The sequence below is a fragment of the Pseudoliparis swirei genome, chromosome 7 (genome assembly GCF_029220125.1).
Source record: "Pseudoliparis swirei isolate HS2019 ecotype Mariana Trench chromosome 7, NWPU_hadal_v1, whole genome shotgun sequence".
Classification (NCBI taxonomy): Eukaryota; Metazoa; Chordata; class Actinopteri; order Perciformes; family Liparidae; genus Pseudoliparis; species Pseudoliparis swirei.
The window spans coordinates 6,598,754-6,618,164 of NC_079394.1; the positions used below are offsets into that span (position 1 = coordinate 6,598,754).

Genomic DNA, 19,411 nt, shown 5'->3' on the forward strand with positions numbered 1-19,411 from the left:
ATAACTCTGGAGCTCCATCTGGTGGTAAGGATAGAATACTCAACCAGTTAATGATCATCAATTAACACATGCAGCAAAAAAGAAAGAACGGTTTACGGACTGTTTTTAACAAAATGTTAACCTATGATGTTGATGCATATAGTGCCTCATGGTCAAAACAGCTCTAATAATCCTAATGTGAATGATACAAGAATACCAATCCATCTTTAGAGGAACGATCATTTACACTTGCAGAAGTTACTCACTAATTTACAATTTTTCTCATATTACAAATGTTAATCTAGAGTCCTACGCTTCAAATTATTTAGATACGTCTCCTCTGTTTATAGAACTGCTACATCAAATATAGCATTATACATTGGTACATATTTAATTACAAAACAAATTATTGTACATGTTGTATTTACACAATGAGCATTAAATTAAAATATATCAGCGAAATGTGAGTTGTGTAAAATAAGCAACTAAAGTGGCTGATGGAAAACGTCTGATCCCTTTAAACCACAACGCTCTTTAAAACTGACCCAACACATGTATTGTTTAGAAGACCTTTTTTTATATTAATCGTATACAAAAACACATCTTACACATGTGTGCTTAAGCTTGTCAAAACTCCCTTTACTTTGTATCAGTGATGAAAGTTAGAAGAAGAAAAAAACAGATTTGGACCGTCACAAAAAAGGATTGTCCGATATGTTTTTGAAAGAGAAAGCCTCACCACCCCGGGATGTTTCCAAATGAGGCAGGTTATTTAAAAGAGAAATGCTACAAAGATCTTGAAATCATTTGATCCCTCTTGGCTGTACGAACAGAGCACGCCTTGTCTCAGGTGGCGGTTGTAGGTCGTCTCAAAACTACAGTCTTGATCTGCTTTGGTACGTCTAGCATAAGAGACAAAAACAGACCGACCACACGGGAGATCTTCTTGGCTCTCACGGGATATTTAAACAAAGCCGAGAGGAAGGTCAGCACAATAAGGTGATTTGCACTCACTTGTCGTCACAGGAAACACATGCACAGATCTATACATGATACAGGATTGCATTGGGGGGGGGGGGGGAGGGGGGAGGGGAGAGAGAGACAGAGACAGAGAGAGAGACAGAGACACAGAGAGAGAGAGAGAGAGAGACACAGAGAGAGAGACAGAGACACAGAGAGAGAGAGAGAGACACAGAGAGAGAGACAGACAGAGAGACACAGAGAGAGAGAGAGAGAGAGAGAGAGAGACACACAGAGAGACACAGAGAGAGAGAGAGAGAGAGAGAGAGCTTTCAGACTGATGACCAGGCAGGAATGTGTCGTCCAGGGAGGACTGATGTCTAGTGTGCTCCTCTCTTCTGCCAGAGTCACGTCCATCGCTGCTGCTCTAAAGTGTCTGGAAGTGCCGGGCGCAGTGAACATTAGAGTTGAATCACATATATTCAACAGAATCATTAAAAAAAAAGTGACCTTTTGTGCGCAAGCAGGGAATGCACAAACACCGCCCGCCATTCAACCGTCCTTCAAACAAATGAGGGTCAGAGAGAAAAGAGGCGCGTGAGCAGCGTGGTCCAACTCAATCTCATGGGTCGATTCAAATTTAAGAATAAAAAAATAGGAAATGCACAATTTCCCCGATTGGAAACAAATGAACAAAAAACAGAAGCTCAATCTCAGAATTGTACCTCCCAAAGTTAGTGAACCCTGAAAGGAATCCCATCCCGGCTGTGATCAGGGAATCCACAGCTGGAACCTCGGCCCGGCTGCCCTCTAGTGGACAAAACCCCTCACGACATGTCATGGCTTAAGTTGAACAATTTACATCTCCCGCTGCATAATGACTAGTTAATTTAATAGTGTTGAATTTGAGCAGAAATGTATATAAAATCTGCATCAGCTGTGGCACGCCATTGTTCTTGAGGTGCCATTTTAACCTTGAAACCACACGGTGAGGAAATGACTGCTCCCAATAAGTCAACCACACGTCTCTCCTGCAGACCCAACACTTAAAGTCGGTACAAGAGCATTAAGCGTCGACATCAGCTCGACATGAAGACATGGCGTAAGCATCAAAGTCGTTCGACACACAGCCGCGATGCTGTAGTGCATCAGTGATGTAAAAGGCAAAATGGTGTCTAAAAGGAATAAATGAATACTAAACAGTCCAACATTAGAATAATAAACCTTGGAAAGGCTTGCTGGCCGTTGGCTGAAGGGTGCTGGTGCTTCGTTCACACACACACACACACACACACACACACACACTCTCTCTCACACACACACTGCTGTCGAGCTACAGGTACGTGTCCTGCTCTGTGCTGCTCAGGCTTTGTGTGGATCTCTGGAGAGGAGACTCTTTGGCAGGGGGGCGGTCTGGAGGAGGCGCCTGCCGCTGGTGAGACGGGTCCGTTTCAGTCCGTGGCGCGGCCTCCGCCGTCTCGTTGCCGCCCGGAGGAGGAGCTGGTGGATCTGAGGGTGGAGGTGGAGGGTCATTGGGAAGGGAGTAAGGATTAGGGATCTCCACGACAGGCGGGGCCTTCTTCACGCTCCTCTTCTTCACGCTCCTCTTCTCCTCCTTGCCCTTCTTGAGCTGCGGGGTGGGCGGAGGAGGCGCCACGAGGACAATGGTGGGGTTCTGCAGCAGGTCCTGGCGTCTCGGCGGCTCGGCCAACAGGACGACTCGAGCGCCGTGCATCCTCGGGGGGGATTTGAAATGCAGCTCTCCGTGGTTCTTCTTCCAGCGCGTCAGCTGGGTGTGATTCTCCCTTTCCACATCTCGCGCCGTCACCGGCACCTCCAGAATCTGCGACGGGAGGAGACACGCCGTCAGGTCACCGCTGGGGTCAATTTCATGTCCGACATATAGATCAAGTTCAAAGGAAGTGTGTGGGGGGGGAACAGACCAGCTGTGGCTGGAGAATACAGTCCTTCCACATTTGGTCATTGTGTTATGAATGGGATTTTTTTTCCCAGTAAATGCCGAAGGGCCTCGAGGCTGCGTGGCCCTCCACAGACGAGACAAGCCTTCGTATAAGAGGTGGCATTGTGAGCCGGGACAGAGGCTCTCACAAAGCTCGACACGGGAGCCAGACAGTGAGCGGCCAGCACCGAGGTCCATTTGTCTCTGTTTCACTTCAATCTCTCAGTCTCGACTGTTTCCTGCATTTCTGAGCACCCAGTGTTCATTACCACACCCCAGAACATCTTGAAATGATAGTGTGATATGACTTATTAATAACAACAGGACATCTCTCAGACTGGAGTAATAGACGTTAACAAAAACTGCCACGATGTACGAAAAAAAACATCAAAAACATGAATGAACTAATGGACAACAACTCTTACTGTCTTTAGGTTGTTTATACAACTGAAAGACAACTATAAGCATGTTCCAGCCTACATGGACCAGCCCTTGTGTGACATCAATCTCAGTATTTTTTGTATTTTCAAACAAATGCAACTCCTCCTGCATGTGGTAGGGATTGAGAACTTCACACATGGATAATTAAGCGGGGTGAATGTTTACCAACAAGGGATTTGCACACATGCTTTTTGGTTAAAGACGCGTCTCCCTTGACAGGGCCCCACGTTGCGGTTACCTCTCGGACCAGGAAGCCCTCCTGCATGTATCGGGGCTCGATGGCCCTGAGAAGCTCCATGGTTTCATACTGGCCCTGGCAGGCCTTCAGCTTCTCTCGGGTTCCCAGCATGCACTTGAGTAGCACCAAACCCACACGGAAGATTATCTTTACTCCTGGGAGAGGGCAAAGAGATGGCCGTTTGAGTACCGGTGTGATAAAGTTCGACCCACAACATCTGGCACAAGTGGAGCAACAGCGCTACAAGCCGGCGTTACCGTCACAGAGGAACATGTCCCAGACGCGCAGCACAGAGGCCCAGGGCAGCGTCCTGGAGAAGGCACACATGAACCATTCAGTCATGTAGAGGATGGGGTCAATCTTGTGTTTCTCCAGATGGCGGAAGGCGAGCGGGGAGACACGCCGCAGCAGAGCGTACAGGATCTCTCCATCCAACTGGATAGCTTCCTGAAAGAGACACAGGTAGGACAGCATTAACAGACGAAACAAGAGCCGTCGTAATCTCAAGTGTTGGAGCTGAAACCTGATGTGCATGTGGATATTCATCCGTTTAAAGCAGTCGAAATGAGTCATGTTTTCAATGTATATGTCTTGTTTCCATCTAAAATTAATTACATAATAAGAATAACGATAATGTTGAACCATCAGGACAAATGTATTACACAAGATTGTTTACTTGCGTTTTGATCCAATTATAAATGGTCTGACAAAATTGGCAAAATGTATTAGTGTCATCAGTAAATTATGACCCTCACTACTGTACACCGTCCCCTCTGCAACCACAACATACATTCCAGTGTTGCTTCAATCGTAGCCAAAACCCAGCTAGTTAATCTGGATTATAGTTCTTGTGACCGCAGTCAGATGAGGTAATTCTTTCTCTCTCTCTCTCCCTCCCTCTCCCGCTCTCTTAATTTCCAACACCTGGTGATGTCATCGTGCATGCCTGTATGTGTTTCAATCTTACCAGACCAGGACTGTAGTAGCCAGGAAGGTACTTCTCACAAATTTGGACCAGCCCCCAGAAGGCATCCTATGGAAACAAATACAGATGACGTCAGGGAACCCAGCAGAACCGTTAGTTTTACAGGATATTTCTGCCTGAGCACAAGGGAGGCAGGTTGATAGTGGAAATGTTGACTTTGATAATAGTAGCTCAAATCCAGCCACTTGCTCTATTCTGCCATAATAAAGCACTTTGGATACGAAGCAAAGCCTAAAGGGCGAAGACAAACACTTTAAAGATTACTTAATTTAATTAACTTAATGAACTTTCACCTTGACAAATTTTATCTTTTTACATTTTTTAAGGTAAATAAACTTGTTGATCTTGTCATGTAACTTCAAAACGTACATATCTGAAATGATGATAGGCATCAAACCTAAACAACTAAGCTGGGAATGCTAAACTAATGCCCGACGTTTGTAGAATTTTAGAGACATTTGACTGAGTTATATGGCTGTGAATTAGAAAACCTACATCTACAGCACAAAAGCTTCACCATGGCCGCAGTCATTATGTTCTTTCGATTATTCAGCCTCTTGAGCAGCTAAAGTTGTATCTCTAGATCAGGGGTCCCCAAACCCCGGGCCGCGGCCCGGTACCGGTCTGCGGCTTGGTTGGAACCGGGCCGCGGAAAAAAAGTGAATAAATAAAGTTTTAAATTTTTTTTTTTAATCAGTCGGAAAAATATTTTATTTTGAAAAAGGACCGGATCCACCCGTGTGTACGTCTGAGCCGCGTTCAGGAGTCTTAAAGTTCGGGTTTAGCAGGCGAGTCTCACGCGCCGAACCCTCTGCTTGCGGCACATTTCAGTGACAAATAATCTTCAAACAGATTCAACCTGCTCAATGAATCCTGTCACTTCAGGGAAATGACAACTGTTTTCAAGTTGGCCGATAAAGTCGCTGCTGTGTGGGCGAGTGAACAGCGGAACATTCTACATGTTTCAGACGTTGACCGGGTGGAAGAGGCTTTTAAAAGAGTTTGAGCGGTACTCCAACCACAAAAGACCCGACTGCAAAAGAATAGACCTGCAACCCATTTGTAAACAAACCCACCCGGTGAATCGAGCCCGTCCGAGCAGAAGAAAATGTGCTGGAGATGCAAATGACGGTGGCCTTAAGGGACATTTCACACAACTCTGCCTGTTCTAATGACAGCGACCAGAACTCGGTTAGGAGCAGCGGACCAAACACACGTCTGTGTCGCCGTCTCCATTAGCGGCTCGTTGCAGGTAAACAAGCGCACGGCTCACACTAATTCGGCGTAATGATGAGTTGTAGTTTTGGCACTTTATGCCCTTCGTATAATTGTATGACGTCATATGTATTACGTCATTTATATTGCCGGTCCGTGAAAATTATTTCTGACACGGAACCGGTCCGTGGCTCAAAAAAGGTTGGGGACCACTGCTCTAGATGACATCATCAGTACAGTCTGTCTCTGTGCTGTTCAGCTTAAAATAGACTTGCCCAAGGTCAGAAATTAAGAGAGAGCTGTGATATGCAATACAAAAAAACAGCCGATTTCCATTCACGTCTACATTTTTCTTTTAAAGACCAAAATTTCGACGAGCTGTATAACAAACTCCCCAGCCAACAAAGCCTACCAACACATGGTGACAGTACACTCATACGGTGGTTTATATGGCGTCTGTGGTGGAGCGATGTACCTCAGCAGGCATGTGCATCAGCAGCACAGCAGCGATGGGAGCCTGAGCCTGGCAGTATCCCTCCTCTGGTCTGTACAGAGTGTAGGCCTTCAGAACACGGAACAGGTCCTGCTGCCTGCGGAGCGCCAACACACCACACGAGCAAATCGATTGTCAAACAGGACGGCGGCGTCAATCCCAGCCTGTAATGTCACATCGTGTCAGACGGCGTACCCGTGTCCTCCCCGTGACACAAACATCTCATGGAAGGGAAACTGTCGATGGAGGTCTTTCTCAATCACATCGACCCATTTGGGGTCTCCAGGCTGGTTGTCCAGCTCCTGAAGAGTCACACAGAAGACACAGGGAGATCTCTTTATACACTGAAATACTTCTTGCTTAAAAAGATGCATACTCCACAATCCTGAAAAGGAATGATGGCTGTATCATTAGCTAAACGAGTTAATTTGACTTTTTTAACCTATTTAACTCAATGTAACCAACACATCGGGGTTCTCTACCAAAGAAGTAACCCAGTTTCAGTAGTAAAAGAAAAGAGCCGAATTACAGCATAAAATGAGCTGCGCAGAGGATGTGAAAGAGAAGTCCCTCTGACCTGAAACTTCCCTTGGTTCTGCTCCTTCTTCACCTTCCCTCCCGACAGGTAGAGCCATGCACGGCCTCGGAGAGCAGGAGGGATTCCTTTCTGGCACCGGAGCCTCACCTGAGCCACAGAGAAACAAGGGATCCCCAAATAAAGACAAATACAGAAGGAAACGTGTGTGACCACGGCGTCTCACAAGTAGAGACAGGTTGCTACAGAATGTACAGTCTGTGATGAAAGCACTGGACCCGTCACTTGGTATCGGTTCTTTTCTTAAATACCTGTGAACTGCAGTTATAGGTCCAAAACACGGAATAACAGCTCTCTGTGTCTGCTGTGAAAAATATCTATTGAAGATATTCACTAAGATTATCTGGAAAAGTACGTCTGTTTTATTAATTTTACCCTGTCGGGGCCTAAGAGCTGAGGCAAGGTAGGACTTTGCATCCGCTGTAGTCGTTAGGAGGGGAATTGTTTTGGTCAACAAATGGACACTAACTGTGCCATTCATGCACCTTGAAATCACGCAAATTATACCAAGACACTTACTCACTTTTTTGCTTGCCATTGTATCTGCATGGAGGCTTGAAGTGGCTTTAACAGACCCAAACTATGTAATGTACTTCTTGAGTAAAGTGGTGCTATTACATTGTTATGCTTGAGAATACCTCAAGCATTCCAAGCTATAATCTCTCATTAAGCCACTTTTGACACAATAGATAGATTTGCATCACAGTGTCTGGATTCTATTTTTGTATTTTTAGCTGGCATATTATAAATGACGTGAGCACAATATGGGATCAGACACCCTGACCGTGTCAGTTATTTGTCTTGCGGCTCAAACTCGGTTTCTTCTTCCTGTGAGGTGCTTTCTACTCTGTAAATAAGTCTTGAATTTTAGTATGTCTATAAGTTATAACCACAACCCCTTTTTTACATGGTTGTCTGTCTGGTAGAAAGTCACTCAAGCCCCACCCTGAATCTGAGACTGTCAATTTGTCACATGGTGCATTAGGCGTGTCCTGCCCTGCTGCTGACTCATGGAAACAAGCTGAAATTGTAGCTCTGTGTTGAATTGCTGATTTCACAAAGAACCAGCTAGACAAGTGCAGCTGCTAATACTGTGTGCACAAAAGTTTTGCCCTTGTGCAACCAAACACTGGAGCAATAAAATTGTGCATGTCTGGTCCTTTATACAAACTACTCAGGATTGACTATTTGCAGCATGGAGACTTTCAAAAAGGTTTTTTAAACAAAAGCACAAATTTAAATCTGGCCTAACCACATGGCTAGTATCAAACAAAACATACAAACATGACACGTTGTGTTATTTAGTTAATACTTGGTGCTGACCTTATTGAATCTCTTGATCATCCACTTATCCCAGTGGCTGAGCATGTCCAGCCACTTCACCTCCCTTTGCCTGAGCACCTGTGGGGGTAAATCTTGAGCCCTGGGAACACAATGAAGAAAAGATAAGGGAAACTAAAAGTTAATATGTTGTCACATTGATTTAAAATGAAACCAGATGAGACTGAACAACATCTGAAAAAAGCCTATGCAATTTAAAATAAGGAAAGTCTGAAATAAACCTTTTAATTCACCGAACATTAATAGGCAGTATGTTGGCACGGAGCGACCAAAACAAAAAAACATCCCTAGAAAGGCTGTTCATCTTCCAAAGTTCATCATGACATCTGCGTGGGTGGCCGTTGCTCATAACCAGTCAGTAAACTATAAACCTCGGTTTGAGGAGACTGTAAAAGTCACAAACTCATATCTAGCCAGTTTAATGGCAAAGCTTGTTAGACCTCAAAGATCTGCAGTGAGGATCTAACTGGTTTTTTTTATGTTACTTAACTTCAAAATATTTAAAAAGGGCCAAAACAAAAATAAGGGACTGCAAATAATATTCGCAAGCAGAAAAAGGGAGGCGAGTCTAACCTACATTATGAATGCTTTACAAAGGTATGTAATCATCTCATCAACACCGGCCTGTAATCGTAGTGTTCAAACGTCTTCAAAGACAGCTTTTTAAACTTAGGACAGCCCTCTTACAGTTGAAATAAAGTTGTCGGCTATGTGTTGGGGATCCGTACAACAATATTTTCTTCAGCTTCAGCTTCTAAAGACCTTGAGCAATGAGTTACCTTCAAATCATTGCCAAACAGTGTAAATTAAACCCTCGATGTGTGACCACCTATAAAGCTGTGAGCCAAGAGGCCCTCTGGTAACGGGGCACCAGAGCTGTGGCTCCAAGTCTGCCAAAACTCCAGAAAACAGGAAGCTCCCAGCCAACCAGTGCTTGGCACAACTTTCACTCACTCCACTTTTTCAGTGCTCTAATGTGGGTTTAAGGGCCCCAGTAAAACAAGAAGAAAGAAAGGCCTTCATAGAAAATCTAAACAAAAAAACACTGATACTAGTCTCAAAAGTTATGAATAAATTGATTCAAACCCAAACCAAACAAGATATAGCGTTAATTGCTTCTTCAGCTTTACCCACAAATGAAATGAACACTAAGCAACACATATATGCAAGTTTCCATGACGGAATGAAGGAAATAAAACCCGTCTACATGTTGTTTTATTCCGCTCGTCTCTATCTTGTATACATGTGTCATATTGGGAGAGGCGCGCAGTGCGTAAACAGCGCATTGTGCCACGCAGCTGGTCCGCAGCTCTGTTGTGCAGAAGCACCAAGACAACGTGTGGCAATCACGGCGAGATTCACTGCTACAGTAAACACCTTTAGCCGAGGTGGAATAAAACAAACGTTTTTAAAGTGCGTATATATACAAATATAAATCCAGACGAGACTAGAGTGACGCGTCGAGTCGAGACACTTACGACGCCTCCGTGTGCTGCTGTGCTCCTCCGATGAATCCATATTTGTCGGTTTGTCTGTCAATGGTGAATCCGTTGATCTCGGAGTCCGACCCCAGGGAGCTCTCGTCGTCGAGTTGGCTGCTGCTCACCGTCAGGATGCTCCTCGTGTCCGCGGGCTGACGGCCGTTCTCGACTCGAGCCATGGCGGCTCGAGAGCTGAGCTGAACGTCAGCGAGCTTGTTGACAGCCCCGAGTCAAAACCGCTCCTCCGCATATGCTGTCGGACTGAACCGCGTCGACGCCATGATTCTCGGTCTCGGAGTTAAACTTGCCGACTTCTGTTCGGTCTGCGCACGACACGTGCCGCTCCGCTTCAGCTGTCGGGGCACATTTACCCGCTGAAGAGTCTTTAGCGAGCGAAGTCAACTTTAACGCCTATTCTTGGTTGACGTTAGCTCGCTAATGGTGGGCTGCTAACGTAAAGTTAGCTTGAAGAGCTCGAGTCGACACAACTATTTGGTTTTTGGCGGTTCCTACCTTCGACAAACTACCCCTGTGTTGCCAGCTCGTATTTCATAGTTAGCCATTGACTAACTATGCTGGATGGTAAACGGACTACTTTGTCATGTTCTCAGCAAACGGATGTGTTGACTCGCTGTCCTGTCATCCCGAAGAGTGCAGGACAGATTTCTGTCTCGACCCAGTCTGGTTTCCCCTTGCGGCTGCCCGAGGAAGTGCCGCTACGCCTCATGTCTGGTTACCTGCCCTCTTTCCTCCACTGCAGCTCAAATTTTAGTCTTGACTAAGTAAATTCAATGTTGTATTTAGTCTACATCTCTAATCCTGGTCTTTATGCACGTGACCGTGCGTCTGATCACATTAACAGGTTACGTACCGTGCACATAATGAAGCAACACAATATTTATTTAGTATTCCTTTATTTAGCATAATGGGTCTCTACATGTTACAAGTTACGATACATCATCATTAGTGTGAAGCCATGCCTGACAGTACAATACATTTAGCACTTAAAGTTGACAAGAAAAAAAACATTATAATTTTGAAAATTGTCATTAAACTAAAATGACATGCCAAGAATTCAGCGAGTGAAAAAACATTCACATGTAAAATATTTCTTGCTGCATGGCTCACTTCTTTCTTCCACCTCTCTCCTTCAGTGCCAGGTGAATCACTGCGCCATTGCTCATGTTGTAATAAGCCAGGGAGTTGGAATCTTTAATGAACATGCCCTAAAAAACAAACAAAAAAATACAATAATTATTCTATAAATAAGGTGAAACGGTTCAAATGAAAGCCAAGACAAAAATAACAGTTTACCTCAAACTGTAACTTCTGCTTTCCTGCTCCCATGCCCGTAGCTTCATGGATTTTGACTTTAATAACAGACACCTGTGGAGACATTGCATTTGCAGATCAGTAAGAATGCAGTCAATGCTCACTCACTTAAAAACAGGGAAACAATAAGTCAACAATTGCAAACCTGATCTGTGAGTGGGACAGTGAAATTCAGCAATTGGCCATTCAGCTTCCATTCGGTCTTGTCCTGCATGTTGGGTACCTGCACTTTAACTGCAACGGGACCCTGGAGAGGACAAATAAATAAACAAATCCTGGTTTAAGCTAAGACAATCACTAATTTAGCCATGTATAATATACATAAATGTACTTGTATTACTAAAGAGATTGCTTTATCAATGTAACCTATGAATATTGAGTTTCACAGCCATCAAAATTGAACATATACCTAGATCTACTTCACTCAAACAAACCAGGAACAATTCATCCCTTTGATTTGGTTGATCCTCTGAGTCTATAGTCTGCATATTTGAACCCCTGCTTATGAATTTGCCTATTGAATTTGAATCCTGTGTTTTGAATTTCGTCTTAATGCAGATCGCACCATTAACTAATACCAACAAACCTTATTTCTACGAAGGAACTCCTCCTCTGGCATAAGGTTATCCTCCGTTTTCATTTTCTTGTTGACTGGTTCATCCTCGTGAGGTGGCAGTGGGTGGGATGGTGGTGCAGGAGCAGAGTGTTGGGGTTGTTGTATTGGAGGGGCAGGGACAAATGCTGAAAGAAAAGGCAGCTATTTAAAATTCAAAAGATAACGAAGAGGCTTATGTAGGAAAGGTTCACTTAATGTCTATAAATATTTGCATATATATATATATATATTTTGAATGTCAGGGACAAATGTATGGAAACCGTCATCTTACAAGTTGGAACCACCATGGGAGGTGGTCTCGGGGCCATCATGTGTGCTGAAGGCATTTGGACCACATTGAGGCGGGAAGTAGGAATCATGGTAGGTATTGGCGATATAACTTGTCCTGATGCAAGGCGCACCACAGGAGACATAGGCGGCCTTGGAATGACTGGTATAGCAGACAGGAGAGTAGTGCGCACTTGTGGCATCTGTTTACAATGAAAACATTTAGTGAGTTATTGGTTATATAATTTAATTTAATTACAAATGAACTGTTTTTGACGGTTACTCACAGAGTGTTGTGGGCGAAGCATCGACATTGGTGGACCGGGTTTAGACATGCCCATTGAGGACATGGCAGAATGGTGATGAATTTCACTAGGCTTGCTTGGACCAATTTTCTCCCTGGCGTCATCCTCTCCCACCAGTCCTTTGGCCTTGTGAATGGCCTCGATCTGCTCTTGTAGGGTGATGTTGGCCTGCGCTGCTTGCTGGGTACGAGCCATACTTCCTGAGTGGCCATCCCAAGTAACCTGGTAACATAGAAAGAGAAAATAATGGACTCGATTTCTTCGAAACGACTGAAAGCCTCTGGAATTCTTCAAACCGGTTACGGTGTAAGATAAACCTATGAATGTAGTCACCTTCTCCTCTGGCTTCTGTATTTCTTCTTCACCAATCTTCTTACCGATAGCCGTCTCTTCCACACCAAAGATATCCGTTCGCCTCTCAGCCAGTTGTTTCAAGCTACTCTCGATATCCAAACCAGGAGCATAGACTTCATCTTCGGTCTGCCTCTCTCTGATGCTGCGGTCCCTTTGTTCCAGCCAGCGCGGATCCAGCAGACCAATACGCATGTGCTCTTGCATCTTACTGGCTTGGATCTTCTCACCAGTAATTGGTGAGATAAGGTACTCATCTGGAGTAATGATTGAGGGTGGAGGCTTGGAAGCTGGAATAAAAAGATGGCTTGAGATTAACACACTGTGCATATGAACAGGTTGTTGTGAGATTGGTATTCCCTCATCTAAGGGAGCATGTGTTACCTTTGGGATCGTAGTCTTTGCGAATGATAACCTGGTCTGGAGTTGGGGGCAGTGGGGGCGGCATAGGGTTGTCTGGTGGCAATGGAGCCTTCATGCCATCATCGTCATCATCAGATCCCTTCAGAAAAAAAGCAGGAGGGGGTGGATATGTAGATATGTCGTTACCAGCACGTATCATTATTTAGTTTATTTTCAAGCAGGAGGTCTGAAAACATTAGTACATGAAAATGAAAAGGGGGCAGTCTGCAATAGGACGAGGATTGAGAGTTTACAAGGCACAGTGATTAATCTCTTCAGAATTGTTTACCTCATCCATGTCCTGCACTTGTGTGTCTTGATCAGGTTGTGAGTGATGACCTCCGCCCCGAACCACTCTGCTCCGTTCATCGTCTTCATCCTCGCTCTCAACCTCCATCTCCACCTCCTCACTTTCTCCATACTTCTCATAGCGCTCTTGAATTAGGATGCGAGCGCCAAGCTCCTCTGGTGTGGTAGGTGGAGGGAAGTGGCCTATGGAAAGGAGATGTCAGTAAACATAAATTATTCTCGCTAAATGTAGGGGGTTACATGTTGAATAATTACAATAATTGTGGACAAATTACCTTGTTCGTTGGGCTGGAAATCCACCGTCTCAACCACCACAAAGTCATGCCAGTCAATTTGTGCATATGCGACACGTTCTTTCTCCCTTTCCTCTTCCTCCTTCTTTCTCTCACGCTCCTGGAACTTGGCCCACTCAACACGGTATTTCACCTGGTGGTGGAGCAGAAAGACAGTTGGTTAACATGGGCAAAGTGCTATTAAGTGCTTACTCTGAGAAAAAGTCAAAGTTTAAGGGGATTACCTGGTCCATAACCTCTCTTGGATTCTCAGCCTCTCTCTTCAGCTTGGCCAGAAGGCCTTTGGGAGGGATCAGAATCTACAGGTTTTGAAACAAGACCAAAACAAAGTTAAGCATTCCCTCACAAACATAAAATAACAGTAATATAAGAAGATCAATCTGAGGAGTCACCTTTGTGTACTGCTCAACCAGTTTGGTGAAATAGTTGAAAAGGCTGTGCTGTGGCCGCAGAAAGTCAAACTGGTAGTTCCTCTGTTCTTTCTGCATGAGCTGTGTCAGAAACTGGCGGCCATTGCGAGCAACAAACTGGGCAGTGAGCTTGACAACATCAAGATCAAATGCTGAGATTGATGGAGGATCTGCAATAAACTCATACTCAGGAGGTGGTTCTTTGGGGATTACTGCCTCTTGAATCACCTGTGACTGCACCTATTGACGAATATAAAAGGTGTATTATTTGTTGAACGAATAGCAATCAAAGGACAATGGGGAAAAAAAACATGCAGATTAAAATTCCATGGCTTACTTTTTGCTGAGATTGCAGCATGGCCTGCTGCATAACCTTGGGCACTGCTGCAGATGGTTCCTGTCCTTTGCCCTCCTTAAAATCATTGACCTTGTGACGGTAGTAGGCATGGTAGGGATCATTTGGGTTGAGGAAATTAAACTTTGGATTGTTGATTTCATTCTGACGGATTCTTGCTTCAAACTCAGGTCCATTCCTGTTAAAAGCACAAGGGTTTCAACGAAAATCATAGACATAACATCCAGTTAAGCCTGCAGCTGTATAAAAGATGAGTAACCAACCTGGCAACAAAGCTGGCTGTCTTATCAACTATGTTTCGAACTTCCGGAGGTGGATAAATGATACCAACGATGGGTTTAGTGGCTGGGGTTTCTTCTGCTGGAGCATCGTTCTGTTGGCAAAATTAAGATATGATCAATGTGCATTTGTAATATAATTTTTGGCTCACTACCAACAAATTAAATTCAACTTTGACCCAATTTGCATCGATTAAGCTGCCTTATCTCTTGTAGGATCATGCCATGCATATAGATTAAGTTGTATTTGCTGTTGTGAGCTATCTGATGGACATGCTTCTGTCACCACCCCAATAAACAGAGGAACACTTGCAGCATTGTACAATATGAATAATACTTGTTATAAAACCCAGAATATCCCTCTCTGTAAACGTGATATTCAGGTAACTGTATATCATGCAGATTTCGCTGTAAAAGTAACCACGACAAACTATTTTCTATAAGTCCAAAAGCTGCAGGGGCGACCGTTACATTATTTTAAAACACGAACATTGAGTTTTAGTTCAAGCTAACGTTAGCGCGGACCCGGAAAGCTAACTGCAAGCTAACTAGAGTTACGGCGATTATCCCAAATAGACGCCAACTGTATTTACTCTGCCATTCACGTTCAATGAGACACACATACAAGTGAATTGTTAACGAGTCTACACTCAAGCACTATGTTAGCTACATTGTGAACATGCACTAACTAGCAGCGACATAACTAGTCACCTTGTTGTTCGGCTCCGCCTGAACAATTTGAACAGGCCCAGGCGGCATGGCGAGGTCTTTCTTTCGGGGAAAACTGGAAGTAACCTGCAAACACCAAACCAACCAGACGAGTTATGTATTATACACGCACATATTATACTATATATTTAGCTCAAAACACAATATATACAAATGTAACGTCTACATTTCCTATAGTTGAACACTCACTGCGTTGCGCTTTCGTTGACCCGAAAAAAGATGTAGCTTATTACTTCCGGATACACGCCGCTAAGCATTTCGGGACTTGCAGTCCATTTTTTACGTTGCCAAGGAGCTGTGATACCAACAAGCTACCCCTGCTCGCCCTCTCTGCTGTGACAGACAGAAACACAATATCAGCGACCTGGTCAGCCATGAGTCAGCTGTTGGGTCGTCAGGACTGCATCGACAGCCTCCGAAAAGACGTCGTCGACCTCCAAGGTGCGATTCTGGACGTCTTTTCTCGAACTGGACCGGTCCGCTTTTCCTCATGGAAGTTCCCTGATAAACTTTCATGTAATCTGGACATGGTGACTCTACTAGAGCAATATGACTTTCTGGATATGGAGGATGCATTCAATCAACACTCCCACATTGTGTTATTGGAGCTAGTGATTGACAGGTAATACATAATCCAATTAACAAATATTTACAATAGTTATTTCTTGAATATTTACTGAAACACTACTGTCCTTTTCTCTCTCCTTTCGCTGAAGACTACTGCTTCTTCTCCAAAGCTTCAATGCATATGTTGAGCAAATTATTTGCAGCCACAGGAGGCAACATACCCAGCAGAGAGGATATCTGTCAGTTGGTCTTGTTGTCAGAAACTATTGGAGTAATTTAGTTCAGTTTTCCAACTTAAAGGTAGGGAAATTGCTTTATTTAAATAAAGATATACAATTTACAAAAAAATGCATATAGCGAATGGACAGATCTCATTATTTGTTATTTTCTTTCTTATTTTAGGGTACGTACAAAGACATCAAGAAACAAACTAATGCAAAGCCATTTGACTCTGATGGGACAGAGACAGTGTCGTCAGACTCCCCCCAAATGAGCAGAAGCGAACATTGCTTATCTTCTTCAACAAGCTCCTTTACATTTTTGCCACATCATCATGGACCTTCCAGTGCTACTCACAACACCCCATCCTTCCCTAAAGTATACAGCCACAATGTAAGCTGCCAGACTGTTGAATCATCCCTTGTTCCCTGCAGTGCATGCCACCAAGTGCAATCCACTTTGATAAAAACAGGGCATGCTTTGGTGGAACTGCTTCAGAGTGAGAGCCTGCCCTCATCTCTGCAGCCACTCTTAGTAGCTGTGGAAGACACCCTGGAGCTGGGACATATGACAGCAGGGGATGTGGCCCAGTGGGCCAATGAGCAGCGAAGAGACATGCGCCGGCTGGAAAAACATCTTCGAGATGTGCGGGGTACTGTGCAGCCTCTTAAAGATAGAATAGCAGAAGTAGAAGCTGAGCGGCAGAGATTCAGGTCTCAGCTGGAAAGTGAACAGAAAGAGTTCAAGCACGAGATGGAAAAACACCAAGCGAACACAGTGCAGCTGGAGTTTTCACTGAGGAAAGCACAAAGATCCACTGAAAAAAACGAGCAGAGGTTGCAAGAGGAGCAACAACAACTCAAGAGAGGTGCAGAAACGTCAAGAATAAATATGACTTAAACTCATTGCAATCACAAACTGTATCTTTGCTATTTTTGTAACAGAAATACTGTGTTTGGAGGAGAGTAATTCCAGACTGGAAGAGAAAGTAGCAGTTCAGCATCATGCATTACAGGCACTGGGTAAGGACATAATACAACACTTGTCTTACTTATACAAATAACATAACCATATATGGTGTTGTTTCATGGATTGTTTTATTATATGGTAGAACAAGACACGTGTGTGCTGCAGGATAAGGTGAGGACTTTGCACATCGAGGAAGAGGCCTGTTGCAAACTACAGCAAAGGATCCAGCAGTTAGAGACTCAAATCTCTGAAACTCAACTTCATCTTGACAAAGAGAATGCCAAGTACCACAGCGCATGTCGTCAGCAAGAGGTCAGTGACATCACTTACAAAATAATATATTTGTTATTTTTAGCTTGAGTCCATGGTATTATAATGGTTTAAACAGGTTAGTTATGTGTGTGTGTGTGTGTGTGTGTGTGTGTCTCTAGTCAATGCAGGCAAAGCAAAAGTCTTTGTTAGAGAGAGTTGATGCTCTTGACGAAGAGTGTGAAGAGCTGCAGAGCCAGTTGGTGGAGAGGGAGGAGAGACAGAGTGACCTTCACAACCAGCTGCGAGAGATGACAGAGGAGAAGGAACAAATGGAGGCTCCATTTGCTCAGCAGCGGGTATGTCGGAGTTCTTGAGTGCAGCTTTACATCTCATAATATATACTTTTTAACCGAGTGGCTGACGCTGTGATGATTCTTTCCAACAGGAGCTGTGTTTGGAACTCCAAAAGGAGAAGCAGACCCTGGAAGCATACGCATGCGAGCTAAAGAAGAGTGTGGCTGAGATAAAGGAGGACGTGCGAGCTTTAAGGGAGAGAGAGAGGCTGTTGGTGGCTTTCCCAGAGCTCAGCCCTCTGACTCGAGCCCAACCAAAGAGTATGGCAGTAAAACAATATTTGTCGATACAAAATTGACGTTCTGCATGACTCATCCACTGAATAATTAAATGGAAAAATAGAACTCACTCAGTGCTGTTTACACACCTGTAGACTTGTGGGATCAATAAAGTATACATCTATCTATCTATCTATCTATCTTTCTAGACTATAGCACCAGATAGCCGTACCTTTTCTTTGGAGTAAACACACACATTCCCGACTGCTTCTTTTTTTCCAGAGTGCAATCATGTTGTACGCGTTTCAATGTTCATTTTATTTTTTTAAGGTACAGGAAATGTGCTTTTGGATATGGAGCAACAATTGCAGGCAAATGCCATACGTATACAAATCCTGGAGCAAGAAAACACTACGCTGTACACCAGCATTGTGAAACTGAGGCAAAGAGCACAACATAAGGACACGAGGGTACGTGGAGGAACATGTGTGAATTGGTGTGTGTTACACATTAATTTATTCTCACATGTTGGTTTCGTGGATGTTGAAAATGATATTAGACTGTGTATTCAACAGGAAGCCTCATCATGGAGCCTCTCTCTGCCCAACACATCAGTTGAAGAGCAACGAAATCACCCGACACAAATGCAAAAGAGTCCGTTGTGAGTTTGATTTGATAAAAATGTTACTTTTAAACACACGTAGCATTATGCATACATTTGTATAAATGATTAATCGTCCCGCTGTGTTTTGGGTATGGCCTTATTTCTCCTCTGTACCACAGGGTGAGCAGCAGTGGAACACGGCTGGCATACGATAACAGAGGGAGGGATGCAAGACGAGGGGAAAGTGGTCTCGGTTCAGCCGGCTCAGAGGATCGTGTGTCCGCCGCCTCCGCCTCGTCTCTGCAACTCCACCTTCAAACCCTCCACCTCAACACGGAACCCACTGCTGCTAGAAAATATCCCAAAACACGCAATGGTTCTAATCCTGCTCACCCCAGAAGCTCAAATCAGAGGAACAAAATGAAACCCTGAATGCATGAATGCACCTAAACAGAAGACACTCTTGCAATTGGAGTGAGAATGGACAACAACGACTCATTAATATGCCACGATGTCTTATTGTACATTACAGCACACTAACATTAATTATTTTGTAATGTTCAACTGTATTACATTATGCAGTTATGACAATGGATTAGCACTGTAACCACAACATTTTGTATGATGTTAAGTTGAATAAATTCGTTGTAGATATAAACTAATTGTTACCTTCGCATTGAAAATGCGGAAGGTTATGTTTTGATCGCCGTGTATTTATTTATTTATTTGTATGCGTGTTATTCGCAGAACTCAAAAAGTATTGAACCGAATCGCATGAAATTTGGTGGGATGATTGGTTATTATCCGGGGACCATTTGATTAGATTTTGGGATCAATCGGGTCAAAGGTCAAGGTCATGGAAAGGTCAACATCTTTTTTTTTTACCATAGCAC

The 19,411-nt window shown here is 43.9% G+C and overlaps 4 protein-coding genes across 4 annotated transcripts; 2 read left to right on the forward strand and 2 right to left on the reverse strand.

Moving 5' to 3' along the window:
- Positions 1-346: 346 nt before the first annotated feature.
- On the reverse strand, positions 347-10,351 carry LOC130196597 (TBC1 domain family member 10A-like). Its single transcript, XM_056418868.1, has 9 exons — positions 9,686-10,351; positions 8,190-8,289; positions 6,849-6,956; positions 6,467-6,573; positions 6,254-6,368; positions 4,546-4,611; positions 3,836-4,025; positions 3,579-3,733; positions 347-2,782 (listed from the first exon to the last, which is right to left on the reverse strand). The coding sequence occupies exons 1-9, from the start codon at positions 9,865-9,867 to the stop codon at positions 2,273-2,275; spliced, it is 1,533 nt and encodes a 510-aa protein (XP_056274843.1). The 5' UTR covers positions 9,868-10,351; the 3' UTR covers positions 347-2,272.
- Positions 10,352-10,585: 234 nt separating this feature from the next.
- On the reverse strand, positions 10,586-15,609 carry sf3a1 (splicing factor 3a, subunit 1). Its single transcript, XM_056418865.1, has 16 exons — positions 15,525-15,609; positions 15,318-15,401; positions 14,592-14,701; positions 14,311-14,506; positions 13,956-14,213; positions 13,788-13,862; positions 13,546-13,696; positions 13,251-13,453; positions 12,944-13,061; positions 12,542-12,849; positions 12,191-12,430; positions 11,908-12,106; positions 11,607-11,761; positions 11,166-11,267; positions 11,003-11,074; positions 10,586-10,914 (listed from the first exon to the last, which is right to left on the reverse strand). Exons 2-16 carry the CDS (start codon positions 15,363-15,365, stop codon positions 10,813-10,815), a joined length of 2,337 nt encoding a protein of 778 aa, XP_056274840.1. The 5' UTR covers positions 15,366-15,401; positions 15,525-15,609; the 3' UTR covers positions 10,586-10,812.
- A 77-nt stretch (positions 15,610-15,686) lies between these two features.
- Positions 15,687-15,961, forward strand: ccdc157 (coiled-coil domain containing 157). Its single transcript, XM_056418882.1, has one exon. The coding sequence runs from the start codon at positions 15,710-15,712 to the stop codon at positions 15,959-15,961; it is 252 nt and encodes an 83-aa protein (XP_056274857.1). The 5' UTR covers positions 15,687-15,709.
- Positions 15,962-18,240: 2,279 nt separating this feature from the next.
- LOC130196604 (coiled-coil domain-containing protein 157-like) lies at positions 18,241-19,076 on the forward strand. The gene is made up of 3 exons (XM_056418881.1): positions 18,241-18,384; positions 18,490-18,575; positions 18,698-19,076. Exons 1-3 carry the CDS (start codon positions 18,268-18,270, stop codon positions 18,948-18,950), a joined length of 456 nt encoding a protein of 151 aa, XP_056274856.1. The 5' UTR covers positions 18,241-18,267; the 3' UTR covers positions 18,951-19,076.
- The last annotated feature ends 335 nt before the right edge of the window (positions 19,077-19,411 follow it).